The following is a 27,742-nucleotide window of genomic DNA, read 5'->3' as shown; positions in this document are numbered from 1 at the left end:
AATTGCTGTAAGACACTATCCCATAAGACACTATACCATATGATACTATCCCATAAGACACTATCCCAAAAGACACTATTCCATTAGACACTTGCTATAAGACACTATCCCATAAGACACTATCCCATAAGACACTATCCAATAAGACACTATCCCATTAGACACTTGCTGTAAGACACTATGCCATAAGACACTATACCATAAGACACTATACCATAAGACACTATCCCATAAGACACTATCCCTTAAGACACTATCCCTTATGACTCTAGCCCATTAGACACTTGCTGTAAGAGACACTAGCCCAGAAATGCGATCTAGTTTATAATTTTGCCGCTGTACAGTTTTAAATCGTCCGTAGTTGACAGTATAGATAGGCTAGATCTGCAGTAATGTTGACCTATGATGACTAAATAAACTTTGATAAAACCTCAATCTACTCATTACTCATCATTGTCACTTATTAGAATTGTTATAAACAAGTCTAGTGCCCTGCCTGTCCACTAAAAAGATGTTGCTTTCATTGCCAACACACAACGGGATTTCCCGCTAACGTGTCTGTATTTATAACTCTCGCCTTACGTGGCACACAACGCCAGATTTAGAAACATTCAATATGGCTGCTACAAGACTGTCGCCAGTATAAACGTATTAGCATTTAGATCTAGTCACGTAAGTAATCGGAATATGTAAAATTTAACTTTCGACTTGAAACAGTAATAAAAGTAAAATCTATGGGATCAAAAAGTAGGGTTGCGTGCAGATGAAAAGTATTAATAATTTAAACTTAACACGTTTTGTTTCATGCTTTTGTTTGGTTGGTCACTGGTGTTTTTGACCCAAGAATGGTTTACTCAGTTTACTGACTGATTCGAGCTCGATACTAGATCTAGTCTACATTCTAGATCATTCTACCGTTAGGCTCCTTCTTCCTAGACAGACATGAACACATACCGAACTGACCAAAGACTGCCATATATTTTTATATAGGCCTACATACTGGCAAGACCATGCCATAGGATTATATCCTCACATATTGTTTCACATATTGACTAGATGACCCAAGTTTTACATCAGATTATCCGTCTTGTCACAATGTTAAGGTACCGAATAATACACTGGCTTATAGAAATAATGTCCTGTTAATTTCCTGTTTCAAGCAAGACATCATACCCTAGATACTAGATAAGCTCTACGACTCCCGTTCGCTGTGACATTTAGTCTGCTTATTAAAAGAATTATTGTTTAACTAAATCACTAAATCATTACAAATTTATCGACTAAATAGTGGTCGAGGCTATAAGGACCTGGGTCATATTAGCGACCGTTGCTAATTGGACACAGGCGTGTTGAAAAAAGTTACGACTGGCAATAGTCATAATGCTAATAAGGTTATTCCCAGTTAAATACTTTGGAAAAAAAAAATATTATGAATGTCTTCTTTCTTCTTCTTCGTTCTTAATTTTAGTGTTGGAAGGGATTCCCTCTGGGTACAATGACACGCTGTCTCTATTAGATTTTTTTTTACTGTAGTGAGGCTTGACAAAATCTAAATCTAAATATAATATGCTCACTGCATAGCTGGTATAGCTAATAAGTACACTAGCCTTAAAAATGTTAAAAGTAAAATACCAGAAATTCAGCTAAAATAAAAAAGCTACAGTACTAGATCTCTAGTTTTGTTGTACTGACAGCAACATAAAGTGTAAAACTAAACTAAAAATATCACTGTTACACCGTCAGGCTATAACATTTATTGCAAAAATTAATGCTCTTTTACTTCAGGTCATTAAGTGATGGACCTGTACTATCATTAGTAACAGCCTAATTAGCCAGTAATATTTTAGGAAATAATTTATTTAAAATTGCTCCAAAACTAAAAATTATTTAGTAATATCTTAGGAAAAAAACCTTTTGTAAATTATTGTAAAATAAATAAACCGGGAGTGATCTCCCCTAAACTTTCTCGAATATTCTTATATAACTTGGAATGTAGACATGATTTTTAATTACTTAAACTTTTAAAATAGAATAGAATCTCATAGAAAAAAACATTGCGCACCAAACAAACGCCGAAACAAAATGTGCATAATAGTGCGCAATATTATTACTACTTTAAAAATTTACATTAGTTTTTTGAGAAATCGGAAGTAGCGTAAATTACTACTTCCGGTCAACGGAAATTACTGAAAATTTAACAGAAGGTAGAGAATTAGATTTTTTACTTACATGTGAAATTTCATTTAGCTATCTGAAATAGTACTCAAGTTATAGGCTTTTGAAAAATTCAAAGTAGAAAAAGTACCACTTCCGGTTGTCGGAAATTGCTCAAAAGTTGATAGGGATTTACGATTTTGATATAATACTTATATATGAAATTTCATCAACCTAGCTGTAACGATACTCAAGTTATCGTGTTTACACACAGACACACAGACACACACACACACAGACATACGGACAAGATTGCAAATTTATGTTTTTCCGTATCAGTGAGGTGTAAAACGTCGAGATTTGTAAAAATCTCGATTTTTTTTTGCACGATTACAATACTTTCTCTATACTACGTATACACGAGAAAGTAAAAATCCTAAAATAATGACTTATTATTCAGTAGCTAATTTAAAGCTATTGTTGAGATATAAATTAACATGATTACAATTAATATATTTCTCTCATTAACTTTCCTCATTGGCATTTAACTTTTACGTACATCTCCAGGAAGATAAAACATTACTCCCTCTCCCCTGTGTGATCAACCTTTGACCTCTTCACTTTAACTGTAAGTATTTTATTTAATTATGAGAAACATGTTGTGTCATTCTTTAATTGTTCATAAATCATTGTATATAATGTCATTCTGTAGTTCTATACTAATAACAGTTCCATTATAAATGTTGTCATTCTGTAGTTCTATACTAATGACAGTGACATTATAAATGTTGTAGTGCTATGCTCATTACAGTCTCATCATAAATGGTGTCATTCTGTAGTTCTATGCTAATGAGAGTCCATAAAAAAAATGGTGATTATTATGGAATTCTATATTAAAGAAAGTTCCACTATATATGTTGTCATTTTGTAGTTCTTTCTGTGGTGTGCTGTCTATAGATCAAATATTAGTTTCTCTATGTAGTATGTTGGTCTAAAATTGTATATGTAGATAAGAAAGCTGACTATAATAGTTTGTAAAAATGCTTTGGTTGTTGATTTTAAATTATTTTTTAAAAAGTCAAAATATTTCTAGCTATTAAAGAGTGTTGAATGTGAAGTAAAGGTCAAGGTTATTTCAATCAATCAGCTGCCACAGTTGACCATAAGACTACAGTAAAGGCCAGTAGAGATCTGTCACATCAAGTTACAGGTAAGTTTGTTAATTATCTTTTAACTTAATCAAGTGTACAGCCATGGTTTAGTGCTGATGTAGACAATGTGTCAAATCTTTGTGGTGTGGTTTATTTAACAGAAATCAACTTGGATAGTCTAGATGACCACAACAGTATGGCCAGTGGAGAGTATAGTCTAGATGACCACAACAGTATGGCCAGTGGAGAGGATAGTCTAGATGACCACAACAGTATGGCCAGTGGAGAAGACATCTCAACATATTTTACAGGTAATGTCCAGTTGTTTGGGAAGATTTCTACCTTATTTTTAACAGTTTTTTGCTGATGAAGTCCTTGCGTTGGAACATTCTATAGTTTGAAATGTTTACTGGATGAGTATCTTAAGATGGTGATGGTTGAGATGGTTGTGACAGTTGGAGGTTGTAGATAGTTTTCATGTTTTATGTTTGTTAAAGTTTAACAGCTTATGAAATGTTTACAGTTATAAAATTGTTTTGTTTACTTGTACAGGTACACATGAAGTACAAGAATGTCTTGAAGGTCAAGATGAGGCAGATCTACACACACACCTGGCAAACTGCAAGAAAAATCCTGGCCATAAAAACTTTGTACCTGTAAATCAGTTAAGTCTTGAACATTTTCCTTCTGGCTACCATGACAACGATGTGTATGACCTCACAAAAGCCATGGCTGACCTAACTGTGAGGATAGCTGTTAAGTTGACCAGTCCAGACAGACCAGAGTTTGTACCAGGCACTAAAGATCCATATCCTTGCTACAACACCAGGGGACAGAACTCACTGAGGACAGGGACTGGGAGGGTGAGATGGGTGATCAAGTACACAGAGGGGATGGACCAGACATACAGGAGGACCTACAGAACTTGTCCATGTCCTGAATGTGACCACTCGGACACACCCAGCAAAGTGTGGTGGAAGGTTGATGTGGTGACAGCCAAACATGTGGTTTTTGATGAGAGTGAGGCGAGACAGTCCAGCTGTAGGTTGTGGTTTGATGAGGAGAATTGTCCCGTTGTCAACATTTATGGGTGGAAGGTAGGTTGGTCAGATTCTGAGGGAGACAAGTGCATGCTGTGTTGTGTGACACATGACGTAGATGTAGCTGATAAACTGGAGGAGATGGTCAAGCGGTTTGATAGTCTTCGTGAAAAAGGAAGTGACAAATTCAACATGGACAAGCTGACCATTATAGTGTCACATCCTCATGGCTGTTCTAAGCAGATCTCTGTAGGTCACTTCGTACACAGGCAGGTGGTGGGGGGTGGCTCGACCAGGTACACGTACACAACGTGTACCTGTCCAGGTAGCAGTGGGGCTATGATCTACAAACTGGGGTGGGGCTGGGGGTACGGCTCTAACCACCCCCACAGTGGAGCTAACACTGGTGGTTTAAATTATAGTGGGGTGTGGGCTGACTTATTTTTGTAATTGGCTGCTCTTTTCTACAATGTAAACAAACATGGCGTCTGTTGGATGTCTGTCTTTTCTAGAATGTAAACAAACATGGCGCCTGTTGGATGTCTGTCTTTTCTAGAATGTAAACAAGCATGGCGGTGTTGATTGTTGGCTGTTTTCTGTTTGACATATTATTGTTGACTAATTCTTTAAAATGTGAAATTAATTCTTCACCATAATAAAGTATAATTGTGATTTACGCAATACGTTTTGATTAAAACAATTCAAGGCCTCTTTTGACACGTCTTAGATATGACGCTTTAAAACGTATACACGATACGGGAGGCTGCTATCAACCTAGCAGAAAAAAATCCAGAACAAGGTCAAACTTTGCATGTTTTAATGAAATAGTATTTTGTTTTTAATGAGGGTAAAAACTATACTGGTGCTTTTTGAAAACCATTTTTTTAAATTATTAAAGTGGAAGGTACTAGTGAGACTGGGAATGTGGAAGGTACTAGTGAGACTGTGAAACTAGAAGGTACTAGTGAGACTGTGAAACTAGAAGGTACTAGTGAGACTAGAAAGGTGGAAAGTACTAGTGAGACTGTGAAACTAGAAGGTACTAGTGAGACTGGGAAGGTGGAAGGTACTAGTGAGACTGTGAAACTAGAAGGTACTAGTGAGACTGTGAAACTAGAAGGTACTAGTGAGACTGTGAAACTACAAGAAAGGTACTAGTGAGACTGGGAAGGTGGAAGGTACTAGTGAGACTTGGAAACTAGAAGTATTAGTCAGACTGGGGAGGTGGAAGGTACTAGTGAGACAGTGAAACTAGAATGTACTAGTGAGACTGGAAGGGTACTAGTGAGACTGTGAAACAAGAAGGTACTAGTGAGACTGTGAAACTAGAAGGTACTAGTGAGACTGTGAAACTATAAGGTACTAGTGAGACTAGGAAGGTGGAAGTTTATAGTGAGACTGAAACATGAAGGTACTAGTGAGACTGGGAAGGGGGAATGTACTCACTAAGCAGCTTGCAGTTTCTGTATTTATACTTCAGTCTTACCAGCTTAGATTTTCCCAATGGATAATGAGAAAAAATGTGTGACCTAACATTTTTTTTAAATTATCCCCAAAGTCGCTAACAACTCTGACCACTGTTTAGTATTCAGGCTACTATTGTCGTGTCTGTCTCTTTGATCTGACCATCTATCCCCCCCCCCAGTGCTACATAGAGCAATTTGTCTAATAGTTTTCTGCAAGTACTTGACCTTATAGGTGTTAGAAACAAACAACCCCCTCTTATAGATGAAGAGAAATGGCTACTGATGTTTCCAAGAAACTGCATGTATGGTTGGTAGGGAGCAATGTAATGGCGGAGTTGTACCTCCACATAGCTTGATACATAGTAAAAATAGACAACAAACGTTATCTTGCGTAGCTTTATCTTTTATTTATGTCAATAAAAATCTGGCATTAACTGTGATTTTGTTCGTAGATAATAAAATCACATGAATGTGCTGTTAAAAGAGCATTTGAAATAATCCATAGAATAATTATACAGTTTCCAAAGTTCAAGCTATATACATGCGATACAACTAGGCTGGAAACTTAACTTCGATTTGTGAATAATATGAACAACTAGGAAAACTATTTTCCATTTTTTACACTTTATTAAAACCAAACCTAATATACATACACATTTTAACAATAACTTCATTTATAAAATAAACAATGGTAATAACTAAGTGCTTGAAGATGAACGTGTATTGATCAATTTATAAAGCTGCATGTGTAGAAACCACGACTCTACATAATATCATAATCTTTTTTTTATACATACAAACAATGTTGTCTGAAATACTTCATTAAAGCACACGAATGCTTACAGACCTGACTCAAATGAAATATACTGTGATTTAGATAAACAGTGCGATGGATTTAAAAATGTTTTCAAGTAAAATATCGCAGTTCACCATCTAAATTCATCCCAGTTGACCGTATTAAATCATAATAGTTACCATATTTAAACATACCTAAAATAATAATTTTAGCATTGCAGTTTTTTTTCCACCACATTTAGACCTATAGTTTTATTTATCAATGAATAAATTGATCACAAAGATTGATTACATTCATAAACAGTGCTTAAAATTTATACTTTTTATGTTAGATTAAGAGTGCGAGAAAGACGTTCATTTTGTAATCATTTTTTGGTAAATAAATATAAACATATGTTATAGTGAACATCTGTTTTCCTTCATTTTGTTTGTTTTTGTAAATGAAATATTAATTTCTGCTGTTTCCCTTGAAATGCTTATCAAATAAACAGGAGGTAATTAAGAATATATTTTTTTAATTTTAAAAGTACAGTATTTTTTTATTAAGTAAGAGAAAAAAGGTCTACTGATCGATGTGCTTATATCTGAATATTACAGCAACACACATCTGTAATATCTTTATCAAGTGAAATGGATTAAATCTAAAGCAAACCGTATAATTGGTGATTGTCTATAAGGAGTAATATTAGCTTTGGAACATTACCATCGCTAGTACATGAATTTAAAAAGAAATTCTGTTATGTATCAGTGTTGAAAGATATTTAGTCATTTTCTATTTTAATTTTTGTTGAAAAATTAATAAACAAAAATTATATTCAAATCCATTTCAAATAAATCGTTTTCCACATACATTCATATTTAATGTAATAAAAAAAATCCTACAAACATTTCATACAAATCGTGCAAAAATTTCTATGATTTAAAATGTCTGTTACTTAATTTCCTTATACTTTTTAAACGGCCAACTACACGGTCTTTACTTGCTTAAGCTATTGCTTATTAGCAGGACACACTAAAAATGTGTGAGAATAACGAATTTTTTTCACCCACTTTAAAAGTAGCTATACACGTTGGCTTCCTTCAGGTTTTGTTTTCTTCCCCATGTAATTCACCACCTGGTTGGGACATTGCCTACCGTATTTTAACTAAATGGTTTCATTGTCTTAAATACATTAAGATAAGTGCGCCTAGTAAATCAAGACGCAAATTATAGGCAATAAGTTAAGAAAAGACGGATGTTGCCAAATTTCACACTTCTGGATAATAGTGGATAAATGTACCATTATAATGTGTTGCCAAAAAATAACAATAATAACAAATAGATAAAAAAACAAATCATTAAATATAATATGTTCGATACCTAGAATAGGGCAAGTGGAAAAATATAATCAATAAGATGATTTCGCGTTTTGTGAAGTGCTAACTAATCGGAAACATGTCGTAATATTTTTAACCTTTAAAATAACATTGGGAAATCCCGATATGACATGTTTTCTTATACAAATAGAAATTTTAAAACCGAAACCAAAAGTCTAGTGTAAACCTGTCGCCATTACAGCAAAAATTCTTTAGAAAAGTAAGTCTGTCCATCTGGATATGTTTTTATAATACGGTTGACAATACATTGATGTGTTAAATTTCTTTTTCATATTGAGTATAATCTCTCGTTAACTAGTCCAGCTACTGTGTGATGACATTTGACGTCCTTCACTGAGTTAACATTGTAACATCATAATGTAAACATTAAATTTTTTCAGTTTTGTAATTAATTATTTTTAAAAAAGGCAACATTCCAAATAGAATTAAAAATGAAACAAATCTCTATTTTACTACCCTCTAAATATTATAGTCTAAACTGCTATCAATTAGACGTACCACTTACTTAACAATTTTCTAAAACTTTATTTTTTTTAGATGAGACCAGCTTACCAGGTACAAATTATAACAACATTTCTAAAGTTTCTAGAACATCAAAATAATGTGTTGACTCCAGAACTAAATAAGATCAATGATGTAAGTTGTTAACGCTATTAAAATAAACACATACATGAAGTTTATACGATCATCGTGTTTAACATGTTGGATTGAAGGTGTTGGGGATGTACGTGTAATATAAATAGGCATAATGTTTTAAATGATATACCTATAGCACTTCCTATAGCATTTTTACATTTAATGATATCTTATTTGACTCCAGGTTATAAAGGAATGCAGCTGTTGGCTAACAGATACAGATACAAACACAAAATCATTTATAGACTTGATGCAAGGATTAGAAGAGACACATATGTCTTCATTGAGGAGTTATTCTTCTTTATTAGGTATATGAATAGATTTATATATAAATACTTAAAAGTAAGATAGATTTAAAAAAATGATCTATTATGTTTGAGGTAATTGTTGCGTGTGTTGTGTATGTACTGCAGAATATCAACGGGACACAACCCATAGCCCAGGACCAGCTGAATATCTCTCTAGTACTTTACCATAAGACAGTCACAACACAGGTGGCAGTTTTGAAAAATCACAACATGAATTAACAGATGGCAGTTCCAAATATGGTAGATACTTTATGTATATATATATATATATATATATATATATATATATATATATATATATATATATATATATATATATATATATATATATATATTTATATATATTTATATTTATATATATATATATGTTTGTTTGTGTGTGATAATAAAATTGTTATTTTTTATTTTATAACTTGTTTTGAACAACATAATCGTTATTTAGATGCGAGTGTTTATGTCTACCTAACTACTTACATATTATTAAAATCCAGTGACCATAGAAGAGTTCCAGTCTCTGCTACACAAGCTAGACGTCACTGACATGACAACTGGTTCACTAGAAAGAAAATATATCCAGATAGACGAAAATATCAACACAGTCAATGATAAACTCACACGTTTTGAAGGCAAGCTAAAATCTCAAGCAAAGAAATCAAAACAACAAAATAGAAGGGTAGAACAAATAGAGAAAAACTTGGATGTGTTGACAGAAAAAGTAGAAGAACAATATAACGCGACACAAAGACATTCTCATAACATGAGGCAAATGATGACGTCAATACAAGAGATAAATGAAGCTAGCTGTGACAACAAGAAACACATAGAAGAGTTAAGTGTGGTCACTAAAGGTCTGGTCAAGACAACAAAAGATCATGAAACCTCTGTCCAAGATATATCAGAAAGTTTGTCTAGAATGGATACAAAACTAACACATGGAGAATTAAAGGTATACAAGTTATACGTTATGTCCTTTCCAAATTAAAACCTTATAAAAACTAAACATTATTGTTACGCTACATTTGAATGAACCATTTAATTATATAATAAAAAGCTACCCATTACAAAATTATAGACAATCACAGACCAGTAACAACTAAATAAACCCCTTATTAAATTACATACCAATAACAACTATATTAAACCCTAATCAAATTAAAGACAACCACATACCAGTTAGAAAAAAAAAATTAACCCCTTTATATCTCCTCAGACTGCAGCCATGTGTCAAGTACTGGCTAAAAGATTTTCACAATTTGAGTCCTTACAAAATGTCTTCAGTCAACTGATGAAATCAAGAGAACAAAACGATGTTCAGGTATTTGATATATTAATTTTACATTAGGTCTTCGGATAAATTCAATTAAAAACTGGCTTTAATGGCGTTTTCCTTACAATTATATTGTTAACTTAGTTATTCTGGTATATTATAACTAAAGTATACTATGAATTAGTTTTATGCATTCCAAGTTAATGTACGCTCAATGTAGGTCATTAAGTTTATTTCATTTTTCTTCCAGTTAGCTGAAAAGCTCAATGCGTTGGGTGAGTACATCAGCAAAATGTGATACATTGATATATTTTTATACTAAATTATGCTTGTAAAAATTCTATCAAGTTTTGTCTTAGATCTAATAGTGTAATAATAAAGGTTTTACACACATACGATATCGTGTACCTTAAGCCTTCACTTACCTTTATAATATCATGGGTTATCAAAGAACAAATGGTAATGTGATCATTTCTTTATTTCCAACAGAAAGTGTTGTCGATGTAGTATTGCGTTTGGTGCCAGGATAAAAGATTATTTATTCCTCAACGCTGGTGATATCATTACAGATTTTAGTAAAATGTTAGGTAATACTGACGGATGTTTTCAGCCAACGACTGGAGAGTTCACAGTACCCACAGACGGACTTTACTGTCTCAGTTTTAATGTAAATACAGTATTCAAGGGTAATGCATCAATCATACTATATCGCAAACGTTTGTCAACAAAAACCAAGAAATCAGAAACACAAGAGCCAGCAACGTCGTCAGATTGTACAGACAAGACCTCTGGCTATGACGATGACAAAAACACAGAAGATTATATAGCTGAAGTTTGGATTAGGGATAAGGTCACACACGGGTCGTGTCTAGCAGTACTAGAACTACAAAAGGGAGATAAATTGTATTTTAAAAATGAGTCTTTCTAGCACGGATGTCACATTGAATGATTGCTCACTGTTTAGTTGTTTCCGAATTTGTTCCCAACCACGGATTAAATTCATTTAGAATCAATGTGCGTTTTCACAAACTACTTACGAGATTCACAGTTCTGGCATTTTTTGATCGTAGATCAAATTGTCATATCATTTTGTGTATTAAAATAATTGTTTATATTCGACATACCAACATGTGAGAGCCATATTTTGCAAAATTCGTTAAACGTTTTAATTTAATATCTGCAACTAGCCACAGCATTAGTTATGGTATAGTGTAAATGTGATATTTTACGATGTAAATCTCCGGCAAATCATGTTATCTCGCAGATGATTAGAATTTTTCATCTGGACATACCACTCAATTATAAGTAGCCTAGTGCTTATTTTCAATGATGTAAAAACACCTCACCTCTATATGAAGGTTCTATAAACTAACTAACTAGACTAGACGGTAATCGATTTCTTACGATAGTGTTATGTTAAATTAAATCCAGTAATGTATTCATGTGTTCCTTACAACTTTTTTTTTTAATGCATATTTTTACAAAGTGGAAGAAAATTGCTATTGGTATATTTTTAAATACTATTAAAATAATAAAGCATTTACCAAACTTAGCGTACATTTAACATTGATTTAACAAAATTAAATATAATTATTCGGTTGATTTAACTGAAGCTAATAATTATCATGAATTTAAAAAAATGTAATTTACGAGATATACTTTTAAACAAATATGTATTTTTTAAAAATAAACCGGGAGTGATCTCCCCTAAACTTTCTCGAATATTGTTAAATAAAATAACAGGGGATGGGAACTCGGGCTATAGACATGATTTTTAATCCATTTTAAATACTTAAAGTTTTAAAAAAAATTCATAAAAAACGTTTTAATAACAAGCTTTTATGTAATGATGCACTAAAAAGTAGAAAATAAATTATAGACTACTATTTAAATAACTATAAAGAAAAGCGTGGGTCACTTTAGTATCTATTGGATACCTTTACTAATGTTAAGGAAGACACCCACGCTTTTCTTTATAGTTATTTAAATAGTAGTCTATAATTTATTTTCTACTTTTTAGTGCATCATTACATAAAAGCTTGTTATTAAAACGTTTTTTATGAATTTTTTTTTTCAGTACTTTACATGTTTTATTTACAATAGAGTTACATGACTAAAAACCATTGCGCGCCTACTGAACATCACGTTCAGTAGGCGCGCAATGGTTTTTGAACGCAGCCATTACGTGATGGCGCAGCTATTGAAGGTGATGACGCGTGTGGTGTGGTTGGCTAGACATGCCTACTAATTCGGTCCAAATTTTAATTAATTCATTAAAAATCAATTAGGCATCCAATTAAGTCAAATTTAGTTTCAGATTGCATTGTCTTCATGTCTTGACCCACGTGCCAAATGTGAATCGTATCGGTCAAGTAGAACTGTCCGAATTTTCACTCCTGCGTTTCCGTCTGGACTGACGACAGAGGAAGTGAGTTAAATAAAAGCTTGTAAAAATAGAATAAAATCTCGTAGACAAAAGAATTGCACACCAAGTGAACGCCAAATAAAAAAGTGCATAATAGTGCGCACTATTATTAGTACTTTAAAAATTTACATTAGTTTTTTGAGAAATCGGAAGTAGCATAAATTACTACTTCAGGTCAACGGAAATTACTCAAATTTAACAGAAGGTAGAGAATTAGATCTTTTACTTACATGTAAAACTTTATTTATCTACCTTAAATAGTAATCAAGTTATAGGCTTTTGAAAAATTCAAAGTAGGAAAAGTACCACTTCCGGTTATCGGAAATCGATTGTGCTAAAATACTTATATAAGAAATTTCATCAACCTAGCTGTAACGGTACTCAAGTAATCGTGTTTACACACGGACACACACACACACAGACAGACAGACACACAGACATACGGACAAGATTGCAAAATTGTTTTTCCGTATCCGTGAGGTGTAAAACGTCGAGATTTGTAAAAATCTCGATTTTTTTTTTTTGCACGATTACAAGACTTTCCCTAATTTATTGTACATACCATCAAAATGTATATTGCTGTTAATAATTAATGTTAATTAAACTATACGTGCTGTTTATTTACATTACTGAGCCAAGCAGGATATATACATGATTTTGGACAAGACTTATTAGCAAAGTAAAGTGAATGTGGAAAATATTTCAGACTAAATTAATCCAATTAAATTATTATTCGATTCCACCCAACTTAAGTTTATTATGTGTTCTATACACGTTTTCAGTGTTTGCTGTAGGATAAAAACTTTTAGTCGAAGAGCAAGCGGCCTACGGGCAAGTGTCTTTCGGGAATTTGTCGTAGACCCGAGTTAGGGCAATAGCTATGGCAAGGGTTAGGGTAATTTGTCGCATTCGGGCATTTGTCGCATTCGGGCTAGTGTCCATTCGGGCATTTGTCGCATTCGGGCAAGTGTCCATTCGGGCATTTGTCGCATTCGGGCAAGTGTCCATTCGGGCATTTGTTGCATTCCGGCACGTGCCCATTCGGGCATTTGTCGCATTCGGGCAAGTGTCTTTCGGGAATTTGTCGTAGACCCGAGTTAGGGCAATAGCTATGGCAAGGGTTAGGGTAATTTGTCGCATTCGGGCATTTGTCGCATTCGGGCTAGTGTCCATTCGGGCATTTGTCGCATTCGGGCAAGTGTCCATTCGGGCATTTGTCGCATTCGGGCAAGTGTCCATTCGGGCATTTGTCGCATTCCGGCACGTGCCCATTCGGGCATTTGTCGCATTCGGGCAAGTGTCTTTCGGGAATTTGTCGTAGACCCGAGTTATGGCAATAGCTATGGCAAGGGTTAGGGTAAGGCTTAAACCAATGCCTATCGTTGGTTTTGTGTTAAGTTTTAGGCTGAGATGGATGCTTAGGTTTTGGACTTTTTCTTAAGGTTTGGATTAAGGTAATATAAAGGTATATTATTCTAGTTAGAGTTAGGATTCTAACTTGAGGGTGAAGGGTAATTTCCCGGGGGTAATTGACAGGGGGGTAATTCACAGGGGCTAAAAGCTCCGTGAGTAAATACGATGGGGAAATGTCCGGGGGGTAATTTCCCCGCAGTGGCGTAGCCAGGATCGTCTCAAGGGGGGGTTCCAATTTTTACCCGGGGACAAACTTTCGATTTGCACCCCCCTCAAACTTTCGATTTGCACCCCCCCCCCTCAAACTTTCGATTTGCATCCCCCCTCAAACTTTCGATTTGCACCCCCCCCCCTTATACTTTTTATATATACCGAGTGGTCTATGGGGGGGGATTATGACCCCTCCTAACCCCCCCCCCCCCCTGCCTACGCCACTGTTTCCCCGTGTGGGGGGTAATGTCCTGTAGCCCAGCCAACGTAAATGACAAAGTGTGTCACTCATTTGATGAATTGAAGAAGTTATAATCAGTAGTTCACCTTGTTTACTAGTTCGAGACTACTAGCTTTATTGCTGTAAGAGGTACATAATTTTAAGTTATTGCTGTTATTCTAAACATTGTGATTCGTAAAGAAATCATTCGAAATGGTACATGTCCTACATTAGTCATCCTAAATGCTCTATGTGATCCTTTAGTCATTCTAAATGCTGTGTTACTTTATTATTTCTAAATAGTTGACACTATTAAACCACAATATTGTAGGATGGTGTAAAAATTAACCACTTGGCCGAAATAGTTTAATTGCCGCTGATTTGCTCTGTTTACCTTTAACATTTTTCAACACACTTGGATTTAATTATGTCATGCTTGGCTGCACGAGGTGACCTACTGCCAACATAACTGGTGGTACTGCCCTGCATCGTTGCAAAAAGTTACTGTTTACATAAATTAACGGCAAACCTCGGATACAAACTTATCAACAACACGTCTAAATCATATAAACCACGCACTGCTCCACATATATACACAACGCAATGAAATTATCGCAAAAAATATAGGAATTACCGTAAGTAACCAAAAATTTAGTACCGTTGTTGACGTGTTATTGACGAATCAATACATCTTATTTTCTTTTGTAACAGCAGCAATTATCTATCTTTGCTCACTATTTTACAATTTGATTATTTCTGCTAGGGTTAACTTTGGCAATAGCTCTGTTAGGATCATTAGCATATGTTTCACATTTACATTTTAAAACCACTAGTACCTCTAGCAATCTCCGTATTTCTTGTGACGTTTTAGTGTGGTTTTTAAGCTATATGGGTGGTTCATCCTAAGACTCCATAAAAAATTTCTGAATTTTTCACAAGCTCTAAAACAAGTGTATGCTCGAAATAATTATTAACATTAAGAAATGTTTGCATACAAGGACAGATAACCGATGCTAGCTATTACTGGATAAGTCAGGTAAGCTGGTATTTTTCGTCGTTAAAAACTATTGACTTTAAAGGAATAAAGATAATAGCGATTTAAAAAACCAGTAACCGAGGTGTCGACTAACACTCATACACTAACATTTTCTAACTACAAACTTTGTATGGATACATTACACGTTTATTGTTAAATCTACCATATACGATTAGTACTATAATGTTCGTAACGTGTTGATTACGTTAAACGAAAATTGGAAATTTCGCATAACATTGAAAGAATAGAAGACTGAAATATGTTTTAAATTTTGTATGGGTATGTTTAGGTAATGTGGGATTTTGTCTGAGTGTGATGGTGCGTGTATGCAGTCTTGTATGTGTGTGTGTTGGTACTTCTGTATGTGTTTTCATGTTTGCAAGCGGGATAACTATGTTGAGAAAGTTTGAAGGCACATGCTAAGAAATGGTAACCGTGTTGTTTTCTTAAAATAGATGGGAAATTTGTCTACGTTATAAATAGAGTGACTTGTGTGAAAACGTAAATATAACATTCGCAGCAGCCGCGTCAACAGCCATTCGATTGTAAGAAGCCTAGCGACACTTTTTATGAAGAAAAAGATAAGACTAGATTTACTCCAATGCTAAAAGCATCAATAAATTAAAATAAATAATAATTTCGGTTAGAATCATATATATATATATATATATATATATATATATATATATATATATATATATATATATATATATATATATGTATATATATATATATATATATATATATATATATATATATATAAATATAAATATATATATATATATGGTGACAGGGCAAATGATCTCAAGGACAAAAGATACCAAGACAAAATATATCAGGACAAATGATATCAAGGACAAAATATACCAAGACAAAATATATCAGGACAAATGATATCAAGGACAAATGATCTCAGACAAAATATCTCATAAATATATATATATATATATATATATATATATATATATATATATATATATATATATATATATATATATATATATATATAAATGAATATATGTATATATATATATATATATATATATATATATATATATATAGGCCTATATAAAGCTCAGTCTGCCTGCAAGTGCCGTCAACATTCTAGTTTAATAGCATAACAATTAGGGATAAAATTTAGGGGAGATCACTCAGGATTTTTTCCGTATAAATTCTATATATATAAGCTACCGTATATAGATAGATACCGTAATTATTTGAAAAGTAGTGAGGAAGACGAAATTTACATTTTTAAAATCTTGAGAACTAACCATTTAAGAGGTTTACATCTAGTATCTAGGAATAGCTGTCAGAGCAAAATAAAATACAATGCTGATAATTTAAGCCCACCTCGTAAATTAGGACACCGGTCTTATTCAATTTCTTTATAACGTTTATCAGACGCATAACATGAATTTTGTAGTTCAAATTCAAATTGAACTAAATTATTTATTTCTCCCTAAAGCAATGTTACTCTAGCACTGTATTAACTTGTTGTAACTCTAAACTACATTAGTGTGTGTTACTCCATGACTTAAAAGACGGCATGTCACTACATATATCCTTCTACATATTTATTATTACTTGTGCATACCATTAATTTGTAGTATCATCTTACAGCTCTTACATGATCAGTAACATGGATGGGATTTCTACAAGTCATAATGGCCTAGATAACTTTAAACTGTTTCAGTGATATTACCCACCCCACAGTTAGACCAAGGGCGTAATCCTCAAAGTTGCTGGGAATTAGAAGAATATTTTTATTATAAGAAGTCTACGGATATAATCCAACCTGTTTCAATTGTCGTCCTTAAATAATTATTTGCCTTAAAGAATGTTGCTATTCATAAACAAAATATCCTAATTCAGTTTTATGAAGAACACACGACAACAGCTGAATGATTTTTTTAAAAAATAAATAAAGGTAAACATTTTTTAATTAAATCTTTGTTTTGTCCAAATTTTGTATTTGTTTGTTTGAATTTTCCAACTGTTCTTGCTAAAGTTTAGAATGATTGATGGAGGTGTGGTTTACATTTGTTCGTATCATAGACTGCTATTATAGAAGACTTAAACAAACATTATGTGTGGAGTGATTAATGGAGGTGTGGTTTACATTTGTTTGTATGTTAGATTGCTATGATAGCAGACTTAAACAAACATTATGTGTGAAATGATTGATGGAGATGTGGTTTAAACAAAAGGCGGCTCTTAAAGTTTTAATCATCATTTACAATTTAAGCAGCTCGCAATTATATATTTTTTAATATGAGTAATTAAAAACATGATTTGTGAATACTTTACTAAATATCGCAATTTTTTTGGTCTGTTCATTATAACATTGGCGTCGTCATCAGACATAAGAAACACTAGAATAATATCAGCGAAAACCACATAATGTATGCAATGACACCGTTTCATTTGATATTTAACAAATTAAACAGACTAATTAATAAAATAAAGAAAATTATATTTCCAAAGTAATTTCAAATTATCAAAAGAAAATCTAAATGTTCTGTCGAGGAAAACATAAATGTAGAATGCTTGAATTTAATTTGGCTAATTTAATCTCTAAAAATCTGGCAAGTCTCTGCGTAAACGTAATATCGGAAAACCCCGTTGTTACTTTGATTTCCATTGATAAGCTAACAAGCCAAATAAAACGACAAGTAGTGTTTTGTCGAATCGTCAAACAACAAAAACACGGAAATAACACATTCAAATAATTGACACTTCTATTCCTTCATTATAGAAGACATCACAATAAGGTAAGTTGTTGGTAGATTCTAAATGCGGGTCAAAATATATTTTATTTGATCGTTCTTCAGTTAAAAGATTAGGTTTTTGCTCGACTTTTAAAACTAATCAAATACAAGCAGTCGTCTATGTACAATGTATGTTGATAACATAAGCCTATGTTGTTGATTTTTACCAGATGCGACCATTGTATCAGGTACAAACTATTTCACGGCTTCTAAAACATCTGGACAGTCTGAGAGATGTTATAAATCCGATATTAATCTCGTTAAATCAAGTAAGACAAACACGGAATTTGTTTTTCTTTTTAAGGGCGACATTACTTTAATTGTTTACATTGTTATTTACACCTCAAATAAACTACTTTACTAATACAATATTATAAATTAAAAGTACGGCTACACATTCTTAATAACACTTTAATTAATTACTTCTATACTAACAGATAATATCAGATTGGAATTCTGGCTAAACGATGATAACAGCAAAACGTTTTCAGAAATTATGCTACAACTGGAGGACACAATAAGTTTTACATTAGAATATGTGTCGGCGTTGTTAGGTAGCCTACTGGGTAGAACGTTACAAATTTCTTCATGCTTTTATTTTTAACTATGCTTTATTAAAGCCAATGCTACTTCCAAAACTTATGATTGTTATGCTTTGTTTCAGTGAGGGTATTTGGTGTATTAGCAATGTAGACATTTTTATGTCGATTTTCGACATTGGTACCCGAATTTCGTTTGTTTTATTCTTTGTTTTTAATATGTTAATACCTTTAATATACTACACATAAGTCATCAATGAGCAAATATTTTCTTTAATTTGAATGAAATTTTGTACATAGTCAAATGTAATGAATTTTAAAAATAAAAATATTTTAAAAATTAAATTTTAACGCTTATATATATAAAATACATGTATATTTTATATACATGATTGTTATTATTATGTAGCTAATTACAACAGAAAAAAATCAATTATGTTCTATTTTTATAATTTATTGCATCAAGTATTAGACTCCTATTTTAACATGATTTTCAATGTTGTATCCAGTGACCATAGAAGTGTTCCAGTCTCCGCTACACAAGCTAGACATCACTGACATGACAACTGGTTCACTAGAAAGAAAATATCTCCAGTTAGAAGAAAATATCAACACAGTCAATGATAAACTCACACGTTTTGAAGGCAAGATAAAATCTCAAGCAAAGAAATCAAAACAACACGATAGACCAGGGGTCTCCAAAATACGGCCCGCGGGCCGGATGCGGCCGCGAGGTCCTTTCATCCGGCCCGCGGAGATCTTTTTGTTCACGGAAAAAAAATGTTTGTTAGAAGTGGCTAAGGTACTTTGACCAGAAAATTCAAAACAATTAGAAAATCTATATTCCGGCGCAAATACAACTACCCTCCGTGTTGCAGACATTGATGAAAACATTGTGACTCAAATGGTGAAAACTGCTAACAAGTTTCACAATTTTTCAATTGCAATGCATGAATCGCTGGACAACTGTTCCATGATTTTGGAACAAGTACATGGTAACAACTTGTAACCAGTTGCCCAGATGAACTGCAGATGGAGGTAATTGAATTGCAAGGCAGGCAAATTACTTCGTTGGAGACAAGTTCAAAAAATGGCGGGTGGGTTTTTGTGTTTGCCCAAGTAGAACTAACTTGACCTCGAGTGTGTTGTCGGCCCAACAGTGTTTCTTTCAGACTTTTTCTCCTGGAAGGCTGGTGGGGGCTGCATTTAAAATGTGTATATATTTCTATATAAATTCTATTTCTTTGGGTGGGGGGGGGGGGGGTCCTAGGACCTTTGACCACAGGTGCTTTGACCATAGGGGCTTTGACCATAGGGGGTTTGACCACAGCGGAGCTTTGACCATAGGGGCTTTGACCATAGGGGGTTTGACTACAGCGGGGCTTTGACCATAGCGGTGCTTTGACCATAGGGGGTTTGATCATAGGGGGTTTGACCATAGGGGGTTTGACCACAGGTGTTTTCTCAGCAGAGGGTCTTTGAAGATGAGAGAAACATATTAAATTTATATTCAAAGGTAATGTAACTAAATTTAAAAGTAGGCCTATATATTATGTAATATAGATATACAGCTAAGTAACATATAAATAAACCACTTTTAAAAGAAAATAGAGAACTGTTGACTAACAAATGCTTAAATATGTCTAGCGAGGCTGCTGCCTAATTAATTAATGATATACAGTCGGCTGTGTTTAAATTGGATTAAATGGCAAACACACATGAGAATAAAATTCAACTACAACTTCCATGACTTAAGGAGTATAAAAGTAGGATAACCTAGTTACACAACTGATATTGCAACTACAGTGCCTTTAAAATCTTGATTCAGTATGCTGTAATTTATCTTTAATAAACCCCTACACTTTCTCGAATATTCTTATATAACACTACGGGGGATGATAACACGGGATTTAGACATTATTTTTAATCAATAGTTTATTAATTAAACTTTTTAAAATAGAATCTCGTAGAAAATAAAAAAAGCAATTGCGCGCCAAGTGAATTGTAAACAAAATATATATAATAGTGATGAATATTATTAGTACGTTATAAATTCATTTTGGTTTTTTTTTTAGAAATCGGAAATAGCGTAAATTACTACTTCCGGTCAACGGTAATTAGTCAAAATTTTACAGACGGCAGTATATTATATTTTTTACCTACGTGTGAAATTTTGTTTATCTATCTGAAACAGTACTCAAGTGATAAGCTTTGAAAAACTAAAAGTAGAATTCCCACATCCGGCTACCGGAAATAGCTGAAAAGTTGATGGAGAACTAGACATTTGATATAAATACTTATATATGAAATTTCATCTTACTAGCTGTAACGTTACTCAAGTTATCGTGTTTACATATACAGACATACACACACAAACGGACATAATTGAAAAACCCAGTTTTTCCGACTCGAATACTTATAAAACGCCAACATTTTGATAAATCTGGTTTAGAGTTTTTGCCCGATGAAAATAAGTCCCCTATACTGTATGTAATGAAGTACTGAGGTCTAAAACAATAAAGACTCTCAAAATCTGATGTGATTTTTGTTTACGATTACAATACTTCCTCTATAGACCTACTCTGTATACGAGAGAGTACAAATGGCTTTAGATAAAAAAATTTGAAAACATCTCTCTCCTTACCCTTCACAATTGGCATACTATTGTAAACATGTCTGGATTATAGCGCTGCTTGTCTGGATCCATTATAATAGATATGTCGCTTTGTATTATGTTTGTATATGTGATCAGAGCATGTAACACTCGCAGATCTGACAAAAAACGCTAGCCTGATGTAATCGACTCATCTGTTGAGCAGTGTTTCTTCCAGACTTTTTTGTCCAGGGGGCGGGGAGCGCTTTAAATGTTCGGGGTGTGGGGCAGACTAAAGTTACTGGAGGGTGGACACTGTTAAAAGTATATATTTTCTATATAAATTCTAATTCTTGTGGAGGGAAGGGGTAGAATCTCTTCTGGGGGTATACCTGAAAGAAACACTGCTGTCATGTTTTATAAGCGTGGCAAATCAAAAACACATTTATAAAACTGTGAAGCTTGTTACTGATTAATATCCTAACATATTAAAATTGTGTTAATAATATGACACAGTAACAAAACTGTTATTTTCTTGGTATTATTCTTCACAAAAGAAAGATAAGTATGACACAAACAGTGAAATCTGAAACCTCACAAACTGGCAAGGACATCTATTTTTTTTTGTGAGCCACCGCTTTAATATCGAGGGGAGTCGTGTATGTCTCTGTATCGGTTTAATTATAAATTGTAGTCGCCCACCGTATCAAAGTGTTGGGAACCAAAGAACAATGTGAATTATACATCAATAGTGTACAGAAAAATCATACAGTTAAGCAATCTTGTAGGTCTTAATCAGGTCTTAAATAAGAACGGTATACGCTTGAGTAATCATGTATCATTCAGGGTAAGATAACATTCAGTAACCAACACACTTGTATAGATATGAAAAACCCGACAATGATTTCATCCGTTTCTATTTCTAAAATTCTAAAGAAAAGTTCACGGTAGACTACACTTGAATCAACCTGCTCTCTGCGTGTAGCTGGTGAATGTCTCGTGTATAGAACTACTTGTGTCTGATCTACTAGCTGAGGTTCATTATCACAAACGATCTGACCAGCGACGTAGCATACGCCGCTATCTGGTTGTTTTATTTTCTACTTATCAACAATTCATAATTTGTGAATTCGACACTACCCCATTCCCCCCCTGTCTCCCCCACTCCCACACCCCACCCAGTGAAAGCAGCTGTTTACAGACGACAATGAAAATATCAAGCAGAACTTAATATCTCCCCTTAGTTTCAAATCGTTTAAAAACTAAATTATCTTCCCCTAATAGCCGTCACCTTTTCGAACCGGCTCTACTGTTGTAAACATTCGTGGTGAACCGTAGCTCCCCTGTCAGGTGGGGTTGAGGGTGGTAGCTAAGCAGCGTGGTGCCTCGTATGGTCCCCATGAAGAGAATTATATATATTGAAGATGACATGTTAAAATATCGTTCTGATTTCCCCACATCTTGTGTATCACATATCCCTCAACAACATAATAAATTCAAAGCAGCCTACAATTAACCCAGTGAACACACTACCAGTCGGCCTAAATCAATAAGTTGACTGACAAGAATAACATGCAGACGTTGTAGACCCCAATAGTTTATAAGATTTGTATTGGGTCTAAACCTTAAAACACGTTATAGATTACCTTATGACCACAATTTATTAAGTAGAGATAAAACGAACAATCAGAAGATAAAAATCTTAAAATAACAGAATCGGATGCAAGGTAACCTAATGTAACAAAATGTTACAAATAATGTATCTTTAGATTTTATTAATTAAGTTAAATCTAAATAGTGATTCATAGTTTTAATTAGTAGTGTTTATCATAATGAATTATTGCTTAGAGTTTCTTGTAACAACAATTGCACGTTATGCACCTATAGATTATTCTTCCACCACAGCTGATCCATTTCAGTAGCGTAGCGGGGGGGGGCATATGTCCCCGGGCGCCGACCTTAGGGGGTGGGGGGCGCCAAAATGGGTTGAGGGGGGTGCAAATTGAAAGTTTGAGGGGGGATGCAAATCGAAATCTTGAGGGGGGGGGGTGCAAATAGAAAAGTTTGTCCCCGGGCGCCGGGAAGGGTCGCTACGCTTCTGATACATTTTTATATAAAACACAATTATATTTTTAAACCAATGTGTAAACATGAACAGTAAGCCAAGTGCATTCATTACTTTCAAATGTATTTTATTAAATGTAAAAAAAACATATATAGTATAGACGAAAACACCTTACAGAAAAGTTGTTCTACAAGACTGTATATCCAATGATTAATTACAACAATATCCATTTGAAACATCTATTGGAAAATACGTATTACATTAACATGGATACGTACAGAATACGGCTAAACTATTTAAAAAAAAAAGAAATGATCTAGCGGCTTAAAGAAACATTTATGAACTCCTAAAAATACAGCAATGAGACATTGGTACAAAAGCTAAATGGCTTACACATATTGTTAGCAAGTTATCCTACTATAAGCATAATATAAGACAAAATAACTATTTTGTTAGCATATAGTATATCTATAATCAAATTTAAAGATAAAATTTACTGCACTTATTCATTATTGTATAGCTAAATATAGCTCATTTACAATTTAAATTATTAAGACAAGTTTGCTATTACTAAAAAAATTGCTTTAAATAATGTGTTGATGAGTGAAATATTTGTGAAAAAATAATAAGTAGGCTATATATCTAAGACTTCCTTTATATATTAAAGTTGGCTTGCATAATCAGAAAAGCTAATAAATATTGAGCTTGAGAAGTTATTTTATGATTTCAGTTTACTAAGCTCAGTTGTTAGTTGACTAAAGGCGCTTATTTTACAGACTAAAATTCACTTTCTCGAGTTGTGGTCAAAGAAATAGGTAAGACGATGTGTGGAGCTTCCTGTAAAAACGAGTTGATCACATTTGGTAAATCTCGAAGAAACCAACAAAATATGAACCGGGATTAATATTGTTGAAAACAATTATTGTGCTTTAAATATAACATAGTTAAATATACTTACGTTAACATACTGTTATAAGTTCTTGGCATCCATGAATTCTTCATGCATAGCTGTAGAATTTATAATTAAGAGTAAAAATGTACCATTTAAAAATTGTGTAGGCCTATATGTTTTTAGAAAATTTATTTAAAGTGTAAATTAGTTAAACTACATAACATAAATGCAAAATATGTGATTGCTATAACATACATAGATCTACTTTATGATTGTTCAATTCAAATTTTTTCACGTCTCTGAGATGATCGAATCTGAAAGAAATAAATTGTACATCAATTAGTGTGCTTTAAGTTGCAGATAATTTCGCTGCTAACTAGCGCCTTTGCATCCCTTAGATTAGCTGCGAATTAAATGCAATATCCGATCTTATACTGTACATAGCATACATATTTTACAATAAAATGCCAATTTGAATTTATTTATCATTTTATACACATACGCGGTAAGTTATTAAAGCTTTTATTTATAAATACTAATTTGAGTGAGCGGTGCAAACACATTTTGGATAGAGATGCGATATTGTACGTAATCTTTTATGAGAACAGAAACAATGGTAAAAAAACACAAATCAAACATTATTTGAATCGAAGTTACCTGTAAGTCTCGAATTTGAATCCTTGTTTAAGTCAGTAGACCGTCAATGAGTCCACACCAGTCCTAACTCGCGGTAGGGTAAGTTAACGCGGCTGGGCATAGTGCTGACTACACTATCCCTGCATATGCCGAGGTCACAAAAACAAGTGAATTATATTTCTCTTGCACCGTAGACCGTCAAGTTTCAAGTTTGAAAGGGAACTTAACTACTACTTACTTTAAGTACAACACACCTGATTAAATAATTAGCACTAGTACAAATTAAGTGGAAGTAAGGCTTAGGCGTATTATTTGATTCTTAAGTAATATGTTGATGTATATCTATTGTTAAAATAGTATAAGATTATATAATGCGTTAAAACGAGTAATGTAGACATCATACTAAAATTTGCATCGCTAGGCCGTGTGGGGCACCGAATGGCGTAAGAAAAAAAGGTGCTATAAGTAAAGTATATATATATATATATATATATATATATATATATATATATATATATATATATATATATATATATATATATATATATATATATAATGTATATATATATATATAATCAGGCTGATGCAGTTCTATATACTTTTTTGAAGATAGGCACTTTTGTGCTAAACTAAATGAATTATAAATCTCCCAAAGAGAAGTTTTTGATACTTTTAATCGGCTAGCCATATTTAATATTTTATAGGTAGGCTATACTAAATTCAAATTCAAATTAGTAGATTAATTACTTAATCCATTGCAACAAATACCATATGTTACTAGCAAACGAATTTAATTGTTAGAAGACGTTTGGCAACTATTTTCATGGATGACGAAAAACATGAAAATGTGTCAATTCTTCCAGTTGTATTAAATTGTTGCTCATTGTTATTTCTTAAGGTTTCCATTATTCAGTTTAGTATCTTAAACATTTTAAATTGAAAAATTAACAATTTATAAATACATCTATGAATTTATTTTTAAATATACACTTTTGAATAGTATTTTCAAAAAGAAAAAGTCTCACCCAACTTTTTATTAAGATAATAAACCGGGAGTGATCTCCCCTAAATTTTCTGGGATATATTTATATAACAATACGGGGGATGGCACCTCGGGAAATAGACATGATTTTTAATCCATATTTAATTACTGAAACTTTTCAAAATATAATAGAATCCCGTAGAAACAAAAATTGCACAGCAAATGAACGCCAAACAATCTGTATATAATAGTGCGAAATATTATTAGTACTTTATAAATTCAAATGCGTTTTTTGAGAAATCGGAAATAGTGTAAATTACTACTTCCGGTCAACGGATATTACTCAAAATTTTACAGAAGACAGATAATTAGATATTTTACTTACACATAAAAATTTCATTTATCGGTCTCAAGTTTTAGGCTTTTGAAATATTAAAAGTAGAATAAGTTCCACTTCCATTTAATAGAAATCGCTGAAAAGTTGATACAGAACTACAAATTTGACATAATACTTATAATGAAATGTCATCAACCTCGTTTTTTTTGCACGATTAAAGTACTTTCTCTATACTATGTATGCGAGAAAGATAAAATGCGTGAACAAATATATACATTCATTTTAGTCATATTTCACTTGAAATGAATTAGCTTGGTGATGCCGTGATCGTGTATTTAAATGTCTCAAATTCTATTAAATCAAAGATTGCTTTAATCGGGTGATAGCTTGAAATAGATAACAGATAAGACTGTATAAACTAAGTTTTTCCATTACAGGCAATTTAATTTTTTAAATTTTTTAAATAAATAAGCTCATTAACCAAATTACAAAATACCTAGCACTGTTCCTATTTCTGCAGAATAATATAACCCTTCCTGCTTTCCAAACAGATAAAACCTCAGGTGGTCTAACCTGAAATAAAAATGGTGACTTAAATGTATTAGTATTAAAGTTTAAATCATGTTAACATATATCCATATACAATTATACAGGTATACGTATATATATATATATATATATATATATATATATATATATATATATATATATATATATATATATATATATATACATAAGTGTGTATGTATATAAATTTATATATAAATATATGTGTAAATAATGCTAAAAGTTTATTTAAATGTATATAATCGTTTTATCTCTTGGTATTTCATCATATAATCATTTAAGCATATACATATATATGAATATATATATATATATATACATATATATATATATATATATATATATATATATATATATATATATGTGTGTGTGTGTATGTATATATACATAGAATAGTACATATCTGTACTTATTAATATATTAGTACATAGATACATTTGCATATGTACATAAGGACATAAGAATATAAAAGAAAAATTGTATTCGTATATTCGTGAATTTTTGTAATTATAAATGGTTATATTAGAATTAAGGAACTATCGAAGTTAAAGAGTATAGATCAATAGAACTACAAAAGTAAACAACTACAAAAGTTTAGATGTAATTTGTATTTTTATGCTAATATAATGTATTTTAGTTTATATGAATGTGAATTTGAATTTGTATTCAAATAACTGATAAAAAGTGACAATATTACATGTTATAATTAAGGTATAGAAAACAACATATTGATATCACTTACATCAATGTCAGTTTCTGTAAAATAGATAGTTTAAGTTGCAAAAAATCAATTAAAACCTTTCTATTAAAAATGTATGTGTTTTTTTTTAAATAAAAAATTAATATATGTACTAAAAAGATCGTG

General features: G+C 32.6%; 1 protein-coding gene and 3 long non-coding RNA genes across 5 annotated transcripts; 3 read left to right on the top strand and 1 right to left on the bottom strand.

The window, feature by feature from the left end:
* The first annotated feature begins 604 nt into the window (after positions 1 to 604).
* On the top strand, positions 605 to 5,021 carry LOC131945915 (uncharacterized). The gene is made up of 5 exons (XM_059306551.1): positions 605 to 672; positions 2,722 to 2,782; positions 3,248 to 3,364; positions 3,467 to 3,616; positions 3,858 to 5,021. Exons 4-5 carry the CDS (start codon positions 3,502 to 3,504, stop codon positions 4,793 to 4,795), a joined length of 1,053 nt encoding a protein of 350 aa, XP_059162534.1. The 5' UTR covers positions 605 to 672; positions 2,722 to 2,782; positions 3,248 to 3,364; positions 3,467 to 3,501; the 3' UTR covers positions 4,796 to 5,021.
* A 3,083-nt stretch (positions 5,022 to 8,104) lies between these two features.
* Positions 8,105 to 10,206, top strand: LOC131945933 (uncharacterized). Of its 2 annotated transcripts, none has more exons than XR_009387644.1 (6): positions 8,105 to 8,182; positions 8,521 to 8,619; positions 8,804 to 8,927; positions 9,033 to 9,167; positions 9,419 to 9,873; positions 10,138 to 10,206. It is a non-coding gene; the product is annotated as an uncharacterized LOC131945933 (long non-coding RNA). The 2 variants fall into 2 exon arrangements; XR_009387645.1 differs by lacking the exon at positions 8,105 to 8,182 and adding an exon at positions 8,193 to 8,342.
* Positions 10,207 to 18,209: 8,003 nt separating this feature from the next.
* On the top strand, positions 18,210 to 19,049 carry LOC131945918 (uncharacterized). The gene is made up of 3 exons (XR_009387642.1): positions 18,210 to 18,269; positions 18,437 to 18,535; positions 18,704 to 19,049. It is a non-coding gene; the product is annotated as an uncharacterized LOC131945918 (long non-coding RNA).
* Positions 19,050 to 24,172: 5,123 nt separating this feature from the next.
* Positions 24,173 to 26,843, bottom strand: LOC131945919 (uncharacterized). Its single transcript, XR_009387643.1, has 4 exons — positions 26,807 to 26,843; positions 24,611 to 24,669; positions 24,422 to 24,471; positions 24,173 to 24,300 (listed from the first exon to the last, which is right to left on the bottom strand). It is a non-coding gene; the product is annotated as an uncharacterized LOC131945919 (long non-coding RNA).
* Positions 26,844 to 27,742: the final 899 nt, after the last annotated feature.

This window comes from Physella acuta, unplaced genomic scaffold, assembly GCF_028476545.2.
Source record: "Physella acuta isolate Inbredline_101_S28 unplaced genomic scaffold, ASM2847654v3 ptg000540l, whole genome shotgun sequence".
Taxonomy (NCBI): Eukaryota; Metazoa; Mollusca; class Gastropoda; family Physidae; genus Physella; species Physella acuta.
The sequence above is the reverse complement of the archived record's forward strand: the minus strand, read 5'-3'. Positions and strand labels throughout refer to the sequence as shown.